This window comes from Chenopodium quinoa, unplaced genomic scaffold (assembly GCF_001683475.1).
Source record: "Chenopodium quinoa cultivar QQ74 unplaced genomic scaffold, ASM168347v1, whole genome shotgun sequence".
Classification (NCBI taxonomy): Eukaryota; Viridiplantae; Streptophyta; class Magnoliopsida; order Caryophyllales; family Amaranthaceae; genus Chenopodium; species Chenopodium quinoa.
Genome location: NW_018745281.1, coordinates 1,290,851 through 1,302,848, shown reverse-complemented (window position 1 = coordinate 1,302,848; position 11,998 = coordinate 1,290,851). Strand labels below are relative to the sequence as shown.

At 35.5% G+C, this 11,998-nt stretch overlaps 1 protein-coding gene across 2 annotated transcripts; it reads left to right on the top strand.

Moving 5' to 3' along the window:
- The first annotated feature begins 1,586 nt into the window (after positions 1-1,586).
- Positions 1,587-11,349, top strand: LOC110711536. Of its 2 annotated transcripts, none has more exons than XM_021889949.1 (14): positions 1,587-1,921; positions 2,644-3,531; positions 3,627-3,661; positions 3,759-3,837; positions 3,984-4,062; positions 5,454-5,522; positions 5,608-5,771; positions 6,619-6,675; positions 7,237-7,402; positions 7,940-8,159; positions 8,501-8,611; positions 9,606-9,731; positions 9,968-10,019; positions 10,847-11,349. In XM_021889949.1, exons 2-14 carry the CDS (start codon positions 2,770-2,772, stop codon positions 10,997-10,999), a joined length of 2,073 nt encoding a protein of 690 aa, XP_021745641.1. In that variant the 5' UTR covers positions 1,587-1,921; positions 2,644-2,769; the 3' UTR covers positions 11,000-11,349. The 2 variants fall into 2 exon arrangements, with proteins under 2 accessions (XP_021745641.1, XP_021745640.1); XM_021889948.1 differs by having other exon boundaries at positions 1,588-1,921; positions 5,599-5,771.
- The last annotated feature ends 649 nt before the right edge of the window (positions 11,350-11,998 follow it).

Genomic DNA, 11,998 nt, shown 5'->3' with positions numbered 1-11,998 from the left:
CCTCCTACCGTATTCTGACCACTCTTAAAACCCTAGCCACCACCAAATTTCGACCTCCTCCCTAACACCACCTAATTTCGACCCCCCCTAGCCCACACAAAATTTCGACCCTTCCCTAGCCCCACACCAAATTCCGACCAACCGATGTGGAGTTGATTTCATTCCCGGCTGGTTGGCATGGAAGATCGGGGGAGACGAAGAGGAAATGTCAAAAAGGTGGGCCCTACTAACGAATTCATGGACGGAATAATCAGTTAGTTAGCGATGAAATCTAATTTTTTGAAATTTTGTTGGTGGTAAAGTAAAGCTTTTTTTATGGAGGTGGTAAAAGCCAATAAGTGGTTTTTTCATGGTGGTAAAAGTTAAAATTTCCTTGGTTTTATTCATGTATTCTAAAGCTTTGTTTTGTCAGCTCACATAGTGCAACCAAATTTCTAGGGCAACTTAATCATTTCGTTTATAAGGTTCTTTTTGCAAGCTCACAATGAATCAAGTATGAGTAGTATTCAAGTTAAAGTTGTTAGGCACCGTTCACTGCACTTTATTTTTGCTGAATTGAAATTATTTTTACTGAACTGAAATTATTTTTGCTGAATTAAAAATTATTTTTTGAGCTGAAATTATTTTTACTGATTTTCTATTATATTTATTTTTTAAAATTACTGATTTTTACTAAACTGAAATTAATTTAACTGAAATGGACTTATTTTTATTAAATTGAAATTATTTTCACTGAACTTAAATTATTTTTACTAAATATTTTCTTTTAAAGGTGAAATGAACAAGGCCTTAGTATAGTACATTGCCACCATTAATCGTGTTTGGTAGTAGTCCATCATGTAATGCTAAGATCATGGAACTTCAAGTCTTCATCACTTTGACCACACACTACATTCCTCCTTCGGCATCTCTTTCAATACATTTATAAGCTAATGAAAAAGCTTCTTAAAAGAGCTTATATGTTTCACAACTTACCACCAACAATACGACCACTTTGCCTAAAGTCTTAAGTATGACGTCATGGTGAGCCCCACTAACTATCACCCCTCTGATATTTCCCTTATTTTCTTTGGTTGTGGCCCGGTTTAGTAATTAGCTGGTAGCTGATTGAGATAAATGGTTGTAATAGCTGCTTTGACTAGATGGTCTGATTAACTGGTTATAAATAGCTGATTGTGTAAAAGTGTTTGCAAAATAGTTGTCAATTGTTAGCTGTTTTAGTGTATTTAATAGCTAAAAAAGCTTGTTTAATAAGCTAATTTCAAAAAGCTTTTATAATGAGATTTTTGTAAAAGAGCTTTTTAGTAAGCTACTTCCTCCGTTCTTTTTTACTTGACTCGCTTTGCCTTTTACACTATTCGCCACCCCTCCTTTGACCGTGTTTAGTGAATAATATGTAAGGAAAAATATATTCATGTTGGATCTTTTTGAATTCGTCTCAATAAATACTATCATAATATATAACTTTTATATTTTTTTACTTATGGAGAATTAAAGTTATTGATCGTTAAAATTTTGCATTGGCAAGCGTGATAAAAAAAACAGGTCAAGTAAAAAAGAACAGAGGAAGTATTTCTTAAGCACTTAAATTAGCTTTTTTAAATGTCAAAATCACTAATTAGGCTAAGCTTTCTAAAAAGCTGTTTTACCAAATAAGTTTTTTTTAAGATGAAATAACACTTATATCCTCATTTAATTTAAAAATTATACCCCACAATTAACTTATTGGTCATTTCGGTGTATGGGGTTATTATCAATTTTACTAAGATAAAAAAATTAAATAAAAAATTAATAACCGGATGAACGTAGACACGTAGTCCCCTCCCTCCTTCTCTCTCTCAGTTCTCCATTGAAGCGCACTCTTCGTTCTCCATTGAAGCGCCTTTTGATACTTGTATCCCCCATTGAAGCAGCTTCTGAGGTAATTTGCTGTTTCCATTTGTAATCATCATGTCAATTTCACAATCTATGGTTTATCGTTAATCTAATTTAATTATAATTGTCAGTGTAGTAAGTTTAGGGTTCGAAAATTTTAATTATTGGTTCTAATTACTGACATTATATGAAAGATCATAACTAGAGATTATGTTGCTAGAAATTTGATAATTGAATCAAATGTGCCTTTCCTCCCTAAAATTATTTATGTGATAATTAATTGAATCAAATTTGGTTGCTAATGTGTTGCAGAACCCTTTAATGTTAGAATTGAACTGTGAAATTAGACCTCTTCTCTTTGGGCCCTCCTACCCTATCTCTGATTACTATTTGTTGGTGCTTACTAGCTGAAAATGTTGTAATTTCGCAATTTCGGTTATGCTTGGAATGAGGAAGTTCAAGTAAGGGGTTAATAATTTGTATTATAGATGGGGAGGATAAATCTTGCTATCAAATAGGATTAATCAATTCTTCCTTATTTTCATCCTCTTCTCTCCTTCGCTATTACAGGCTATAAGTTACTCCAATACTCCTTCCATTCGAATATCGGTATTAAGATGTCCAGAAAAAGTTGTCACTTATTCCATTTAGTAACGGTCTGTGATAAGTTGATGTGAACCTAAAAACATATTGTTGTTGGCTCATAGTTCTCTATCACGAGGTTACATATGGCTTCTTACTCATAATGTGTGGTATTCGTGCATGCAGGTGAATTGTAGCTTTAGCTTGGTGATAATACTTCGTATATTGTATCGACATTTGGAATTCCATTCAAAGGATCATCCAACCTGATTCTCTTTGTTAGTAAGTTTAGGAGTTGAAAATATATACTAAATGGATAACTTTCGCGGAAATCCTCCCCCACCTGGTGTGCAATCTGCGCCAAATTTTATTTCTCCAACTTCATCTGTACCACCATCACAGCATTTTGGCAATGTTCCGAGGCCTCATGACCAATTCTTTCAACATCATATGAATCATTCATTTCCTGTACCTCCTTATGCAACTCAACCTCCACATGGCCAAGCCTTTCATCCACATGTTGGTCCACCACCTCAATTTAGTGTCACTCCTTATGCTCAGTTCCCTGCCCAAATGCCTAATAACTATCAGTATGGTAATGGGTTACCCCATCTGATGCCAGCCTATCAACCTCCGCAACAATCAATCCCCAATAACTTCAATGGAGCACCACACAACATGATTCAGCCACCTCAACCTGGAACAGGAACTTGTTTTGATGCTGGTGCTAGTGATGAACCATTGCCTGTAAATGTCGGAAGTTCAGAGAATGTAGCACAGGGAGCTCCAGCCAGTGACCATAAAGAGAAGGTGCAGGATGATAGAACCGATTGTATTCAATCGGGAGCAGTCATATCTGATCCGTCTAATGTCCATCCAAGTGGCTTATCAAATTCTCAAGTTGAAGCTTTGCAAGGAACTCCCTTAGTGGATAGTGGGCAGAAACCTGTAGATACAGATAAATATGCTTCTGGAGAAGATAAAGGACTGTATCACCAAGCTGCTTTGCACTATCCTCAACAACCCAATGATGAGATTGAGACTGCTGCTCAGGCTGCTGTGTTACGTGAGCAAGTATGCTTGTTGGAGATCTGGTTTTTTGTTTACTTTTAAGCTAATTTAGTGCTGATAGGAATGTGATTGATTTTTCTTTTTCCTTGATTGATCAGGAAATTGCTACTCAAAGGATTATTGAAAGCCAGAGGTTTGCCTATATTCTTTTCAGTTCTTCTATAGAATAAACAATGGCAGAATGTACAGCTGAAAGATGGCTCTCACATAATTTAGCTTTGTTACTTCAGACAGGCCAGAGGAACTAGCACACTGCCTGAAGATAAGAAAGACTTTTTATCTGGACAGTGTGATCCAAACGCTATTAAGGTATTTAAATCTGTTTATTTTATGGATCACCGTAAGCCCTGGGTTTCCAGGGTAGCTGCTTGTTGATATGTAGTTCTGAATATTTATTCTCTTAGTTATTGAGCCTTCTATATGTATTTAATTGTTTATCTGTTGGATATATACAGGAACATTTACTGAAGTTTACAGCAGATCATCGAGCAGAAATGGCTGAAAAGCGAGGAAAGCCCTCAGCTTCTGGGAAAGGTTTATATATGACTTCTCCTTATTGTTACATTAAATTCTTGGTTTTTAAATTCCCATCTACTTTACAACCTTGGACTTTAAAATAAGACAGCAAGCTTTATAAATGATGTGGTTGTATACTTTAATCAGTCTTAGATTAGCTGTTTTTCCAATGATACCATTACAGTTAAATTCCATTTTCTTTATAAATGATGTGGTTGTATACATTAATCAGTCTTAGATGACTTTTTGTTTAAATTTATGCAGCTGTGTTTCTAATGATACTATTACAGTTCAATTCCACTTACTTAATTCCTCTAGTTGCACTTCATTTGTTTAAGTCAACATTTTCAAATCATTGTGCACATAAACTTTATTTATGACATGGCTGTAAACATTAATCAGTCTTAGATGACTTTTATATGTAAATTGGTGCATCTCTGTTTCTAATGATGTCGTTGAAGCTCAATTCCACTTTCTTTCTTCCTCTAGTTGTACTTAAAGCTGAAGAGAATTACTACTTGATCTCATGACCCATGCTATGATCTATGTTTTTGGCCTTTTTGCTACAATACAAGAATGACAGCCATTACAAGTTTGTGAAGGTTCATATGTAAGCAACCTTACACTTATTCAGTCTATACTAGGTTTTATATAATGGGAAATGTGGATCACCTTCCAATCCAATTGAGGATGGAGAGAGAATTTAGATATCTTAATAGCATCTTTTGAAAAAGGGACACTTAGTTAAAAGTACTCTATATTAAGATTAATTTTTGAATGGCGTGATTAAAATTTAAAATGATATTAAGTATGTCTCTTTTAAACAGTTCCTCTTATTGTGATCTACTATTTTGTGGTTAGGATACGTAAGTCTAGACCTCCCTAGACTTTATTTTGACAAGATATATAGTAGGTGTTCTTGTACTTCTTTCAATCTATACTTAATTTGTATTGGTTGATTGAATGAGAAAAAAAAATCATGTTTTTCTTGCTCAATATTGTATGTCATCTCAAGTAAATTGAGTTATGGTTGTTAAAAAACACTTAAATGTTATACTTTTACTCACCTATCTTGTGATCTCACCTTCAGAAGTTTGAAACACAAACCAAAGTCAGAATGAGAAAAGGGGGATTAAAGGTCAAATTGTATTATGCACAAGGCGTGACTATAGAATTTATTTGTGGCCAAAATTTCTGTTGGTTTTAGGCATACGCTTTTATTAAATTAGTAATTTGGCAGTTGTATACATATTGCTTCTCACTGGGTGGTGGAGGTGGTGATGTTTTTGTAGATTTTGGCATCTCTGAAACTATTTTGACATGCTATAATGAGTTAGTTATACATTGATAATCCTTTATTTACCTTTGCATTTCACTCTTTCTTAATTTGCTGCTGGTTTGGTTGACAGATAATCTGGAGATTGGTAATGGTTATGGTGTGCCAGGTGGGGGTGCTTATTCGAATGCTGTACTACCAAGTAAGACTGGTCTCAAACTTTTGTTATAGTCTAGTAAAGTTATTCATATCATTGATGACCTGCTCTTGATGATTAGAAACATCAGGTTTTGGTGGTGGTGAAGTAAGCAATAAAAATGCTGATTTAGCTGGAGAATCACATCAGAGCCATGGGGCAAAAGAGTTACCGGAGTACCTTAAACAGAAGCTAAGAGCAAGAGGAATTTTGAAAAATGAGCGTGCTAAAGATGATTTTGCTACAAATGATTCTGTATGTTTCTTGCTGGTAGTTACTAGCTGAGTAGAGTTCAAAGTTGGTTAAAGCTCAGACCTAGAATAGGATAATTGAATTTATTTTTCCTGTAAAAAGTAAATGCTAAGGTGTTGTTCCCTTTACCTCAATCAGAGGTTGAGAGTAGCATAACATAATTTGCCTCCACGCCCTGCAAACTGTAAATGGGAAAAAGGCAAATGATACTGTCAAATAGTAATTTTTGGCTCGATTCAACAAATCTAATAACGTAGCAAATTACAAAACTGTACCCAATCTCATACTAGGTTACTAGATTTTGTTCTGTATGTTCAGCATTTGCAGACAGGCACACAATACTGGTTAATGCTGACTCTTAGAGTAGTATAATAGGATTTGATTTTCCCACTAGAATCGTAAATACTAAAAATTGTTATATACTGTATGTGTTTAGTGTAACTCAAGCAGAGGTTGTAAGCAAGAAGAATTTTGAGAGCTAAGCCTTCCGAAGATTATCAATATTATTATGATCAGTATTAGTAAACAGTTACCTAGCAAATTATATGGTTAATGCCCACCTTAAAATAGGATATTAGGATTCCTCTTCCTTAAAAGCGTTAATACCAATGAAATGTAGATGGACCTTCTTTTTACACTTTTACCTAAAGTAATGGTTGAGAGCAAGAAGAATTTTGAAAGAACCCTTAGTTTAGGATAATGAGATGATGCAACATATGGTCTGGAAGTTTTATGTGTTTTTATTTCATTTTTTAATTGTGTGGTGTTTAAATGTTATATTTGCATTCATCCCATTCAGGCCAGTCAGGCCACTAACAAAGTTACTTTCTCCATTTACCCTGAATTCCAGAACCTAGAGGCACAATCAACTCAATCGTCAGGTGGTATCAGCCTTCTTCCTGGATGGGTGAGTTGTGATTGCTTCTTCTGTTGCATATCTTTTCTGTCGCTAAAGAAGAAAACATGAGTAGTTTGTATTACATTCATTTTACGCAATAATTGTTCCACAAGTAATATACTCCCTCCGTTCCCAAAATTTTGGCTCACTTTTCATTTTGAGGTGTTTCGGAAAGTTTGAGTTTTACTTTGTTTCATTTTTGGCAGACTCTTTTTACTAACTTACTCCTCTTACCTCCGTTCCCAATATTGATCAAGTAATATACTTTATTTCACTTTACCCCACACTATTTAAACCTTTCTGCCCACTCTCTTACTTTATCCACCCTTTTCTTTTACCTACCCACTTTCTTCTCCATCTCTCTTGCTTTATCAGCCTTTTACTTACACCCACTTTTTTCGAAATTTCCTAGAAACAAGAAGCTACAATAAGGTGAGTCGAACTTTTGGTAATGGAAGGAGTATGTATATGTTATGGGTCTTCTAAGTTTGGAGCTATGTGTATTACTGCTTTGAATTAAAAAAGCTCTGTTTAAGAACTTTAGCTGGTGTGGTAAACATCTATGTATAGATTGAAGCCAAGGACCCTGAAAGTGGTGCTTCATTTTATTACAACCAAAGTACTGGAAAGAGTCAATGGGAAAGGCCAGTGGAAACAAAGACGAGTACTCAAAGCCCTTCAACTTCAACCACAACTTTGTCAGAAGACTGGGAAGAAGCACTTGACGAAACATCTGGTATGCTGTGCAACTTTTGACCAAGTTTATGATCCTATTGACCAGATGCAGGCTCTGTATGGAAGAGATATATGTCTTTTAGGATATCTTTTTCTAGTTTAGGGTTTGCATGTTTCTCATACAAGTTAACAAGTGTGGCTAACTGAATAATCTACCAACTAAATGCCATGTCTCTTACTCTCTTTTTGTACCAAACAATTTACACAGTGCCCATCCTATTTTGATTCTTCATTTCACCTTGTGTAACCTTGTTAGATACTCACCATTCAGACAAGAGTATGACACTTGGACACTTTTTTTTTACCAAAATATACATGAGATGGCCTTCTCGACTCTTGGACACATAACCCTGTCTAACACCTTTAGTCAAGTTTGAAAAGCATTGTTTATCCTAATTTTATTGATGTGGGATGCCTGTATGTCTCTTAGTCAAACAAGTTGTTGATTCACTACAGTTTGATTGACTGATTTGTGCTCAATGCTACCTTTTTACTTTTGTTGTGGTCGGTGATTAGAATGATTGTACAATATGTGCAGGTCAAAAGTACTACTATAATAAGAAAACCCAAGTTTCGCAATGGGAACATCCTCAAATGGTGCAGCAAGTTGCCGCAGTGCACATGTCAGGTGGTACTTCAAGCAGGCTTAATGAAAGCATTTGGATGGAGCAGTCTTCCATGCCAGAGAAATGCTCGAACTGTGGTGGTTGGGGGGTAGGACTTGTACAGGCCTGGGGTTACTGTAACCACTGCACAAGGTATGTTGGTCTCCCCTGTGAGCAATGCTCCTTGTTGGATTGATAGTACTGTATATTTACCGTGCACGTGATTTCCTGCCTTCCTGGTAAACAAGTATGACATGATGTTCACGAAGCAACTACCTTTCCAAATTTGTTATCCTTTAGATATTTGCTTTTGTTATTAACTATGAGGTTGACCCCAGGGTGACGTTGATGCAAAGCATCAGATGAACTACCATGTTCCGTAGTTATATGACCTGACTTCATTGTGCGTGAGAGCCGAGAGGTTATTATGCCTCATTTCTGTTGAACCTACAGCATTTAATTCTAACATCGTAATTTGTACTGCTTGAACCCAGGACTCTGAACCTTCCTCAATGCAAAAACTTAGGGCACAGTGGAACCAGGCAGCAGAGTACTAGTGACATGGATGGCAGACAAGATTTAGAAAAAAGTGCTTCCAATCAAAGGTATGGAACGTCTTTTCTTTATGTTAAGTGATCGCTATGAATTTGTGTAATTGGTAAATTGCCCTGGCAATTATTCTTATGCTTTGATCTTATTTTGATTTGCTATTATATATCTATATAACCTAGACTAGCAAAGCAGTTTACTTGCTTAGTGCTTGCAAAGAGAATGTTCTTGCTTTGAAAGACTAGCAAGGGACAGGGAGAAGGAGAACAATCAGATTTTAAAGTTAAAAGTTCACTTTTATCTTCCCGTCAAAGAAGATACTCAGAGCTTCTTGTAGTATGTGCTCGAAAATCAGCCTCAATTGACAGTGAATTATATCTACTAGGACAATTCATTACTTGGAGAAGTACTATCAAGGATTAAGATTACTTTTTTCAGCCCCCATTATTGTTATGCTACTACATTGAGACTCTGTTAAACTTCTATTACTGTGAAGATTCTGAAGAATGTAAATGATGGAGGAGCAGAAACATCAAAGATTTATATTTTTTATTCAAACCCTTAAATGTTAGCTAATGCCTCGACTCCATTAAACTTCTATCACTATGAAGAATCTAAATGTATTCAGTTAGCAGTTTTTCGCAACATTGTCATATAAGAGTTTACTAGGTCAATTCTTGTGTCACCTCTCCAAAGAAGTTGGATTAAGGCTGCAAACTTTTGATGCCATTTTCCAGGAGCCCACCTTAATCGGAATCACATTTGCCTGCTTCTCTTCATATAAAATTTTTTTCATTTAAATATGATACCTGTAGAACTTATGCCGTGAAAATTTTTGGGCCTAGAAACCCTACTTTTAATTGTAAGGAGGTGCAGCTGAATTAGAATTGCTGCTTAGGATGGTGGGGTTTTCTGACTTCTCTTTTCCTTAGCACTTATTAATTTTTCTTGTTAGATAAGGATGGTCTGATTCAAACTTTAAATGCCTATCTGGAAAAATTTGGGAGGGAAACTTCTTTCATTTGAGTAATGTTTGCATCTTTGTGACAGGTCTGGTTCACGACCTCCAATCAATAAAGGAGGTGGAAGATACAGTAAAAAAAGGACCTACACTGAGGATGATGAGTTGGATCCTATGGACCCAAGCTCTTATTCTGATGCTCCACGTGGAGGCTGGTATGTTGACTACTTTTACTTTAGTGGATTTTTACCCTATTTCTTTTTGTTTGTGGTTGTGAGGTGAACAATGAAGAAGAAATTAGGCATTTTGGCCATCTTTTACCTATTTCCACGGACTATGCATATAATTTGGCATGCTTGTTCATGAATTTAGGAAAGTGTGGTACCTTTTTCTCTTTTTTTTTTTTTTTTTTTTTTGAAAAGTAAAGTAATTGTTCTTTGCATGTTTACAGGGTTGTAGGCCTCAAAGGGGTACAGCCACGGGCAGCAGATACTACAGCGACGGTATGGTCACTTTACCTTTTTTTGCGCATGTAATCATGTTTACCTCTCTCCTTTAGTTTTCTGCTGAAATATAATCTTATAAACATGTGCCTTTTGTTTATCAAATACAGAGTTTCAAGTAGTGAAAAAGCACCAATTAACATTGCTTTGGGCCTTTGGTAACTTGAACACTATCTACTTAGCTGAGCTAACTTACTTTCTAGCCTTTGTCAAGTTGTCTCTGATTGATTCATATTTCAGATTTGTTTACTAGAAACTAGAAAGCATGTAATCTTTTGTTCCTTTAATTGTGGACAGTCACATTTCCCAAAGAAAGTAATACGTGTTTTAAGCTTTTATAAGTTGGGATGAGAAACTGAGGAATGAGGATTCTCAGGATTGTGTTAAAAGAGTTGATAGTAGAATCTTTAATTCTATATCTTTGTAACTAGTGGACTGTGTTCTACTTTGTATAATAAAGGGTGAAGGTGTCTTGAGCTTGACAAATATGTAAGAGGTACACTACTAACTGCATACCATTCTACTAAGTTTGTTCTGTATACCAGGGATAGTCATTGTATTATAGGCTACACTACTAAGGAAACTCCCAATGAAATTATTCTGTATTTATGATTGTTCCCCACCCCCCATCTCCCTGGGTTGTTTTGTAGTTGCATATTATATGACCACTCCATCCTTTATCAAAGTATACATTATTGGCAATTGGCACGAAGTTCGAAAGGAGGTGAAAAAGTAGGTGGATGGATTGGGGCATTTGGACCTCTGTTTAATAAATTTTCAAAGATTTCATGTTCATCATATGATTCATTGGTCTTGTATGTTTCCAGGGCCCTCTTTTCCAGCAGCGTCCATACCCATCTCCAGGAGCAGTATTGCGGAAAAATGCTGAAGTTGCTTCAATAAAGAAGAAACCGGGATCTAATTACACACCGATATCTAAGAGAGGCGATGGAAGTGACGGACTGGGTGATGCTGACTAAGTCTCAAGAGTGATGGAAGTGACGCACTGTGGTGGCAAATGGTTAATACCTGCCAGGTTGTGTCCAAGAATTAGAGTCCAAAATTGAAGAGCCTAGTCACTGCATTTGTAACTTTATTTTGTGCTTTTTGAGCTTAAAAGCATTAGTATCAATGTCAAATATCTATGTTAGTAATGTTACATAGCTAGATACCTAGATTACAATTAATCTCATTCAACAGAAGGATCAAAAAAACTTTTGCAGTTGCAAGAGAAGGCGATATGTAATCCTCATATCGTATTTTTGACTTGTGAACTTTAGTGTAAGATTATTTTTATTCAGGGAAACATTACATGATTCAAAAACAAAAAGGCATATCAGCAAACATTTTACAGTGATTTGTATTAAGAAATATATGTTTAAAAAAATAGGGGCTTTACGAAAGATGTTTCTCTATATCTTTCGTGAATTTCATAATATAAGGAATAGACTCATATATCTCTAACTTTTTTTTTTTTTTTTTTTTTTGGTGTTTAGAGAGCCACATGGGCGGGGTGAGAATCGATTCCGGATCTCCCTGAACCGGGAGGGAAGCTCTAACCACTCGAGCTATTCCTCACTCATAGACCTCTAACTTTGAATGCACCATTTCATTGTTGAAGTTTAATTAATTATCTAGTATTTAATCTATTTATGTTACCTTTTAAGATGAATTGTATGTAGTTCTTAATGGTCAATAGATAACAAACCTCCCTATTAGAGTATTCTCAACAATGAGGAAATAATGTTTTCCTCATTCTCTCTCTATCCACTTTCTCTCTCTAAAATCCTCATTTTCCTCGCGAGGAAATTTTATCCCACCAATGATAAAAAAAAAAAAAAAATCCTCACTACTCTCTCTCTTACTTTTTTCAATACCCCACTTATATTTTCTCTCTCCTACAAATCACCATATTTTATTAACTTATGTTTTCATTACAATTTATACTTTTATAAAATAATGATTATGAAACAACTAAA

Coding starts and splice junctions, on each gene's coding strand:
- LOC110711536 (XM_021889948.1), top strand. CDS start 2,770: ATGGATAACTTTCGCGGAAATCCTCCCCCACCTGGTGTGCAATCTGCG. Junction 6,676..7,236: donor TCAGCCTTCTTCCTGGATGG/GTGAGTTGTGAT, acceptor ATCTATGTATAG/ATTGAAGCCAAGGACCCTGA. Junction 10,020..10,846: donor CAGCAGATACTACAGCGACG/GTATGGTCACTT, acceptor GTATGTTTCCAG/GGCCCTCTTTTCCAGCAGCG.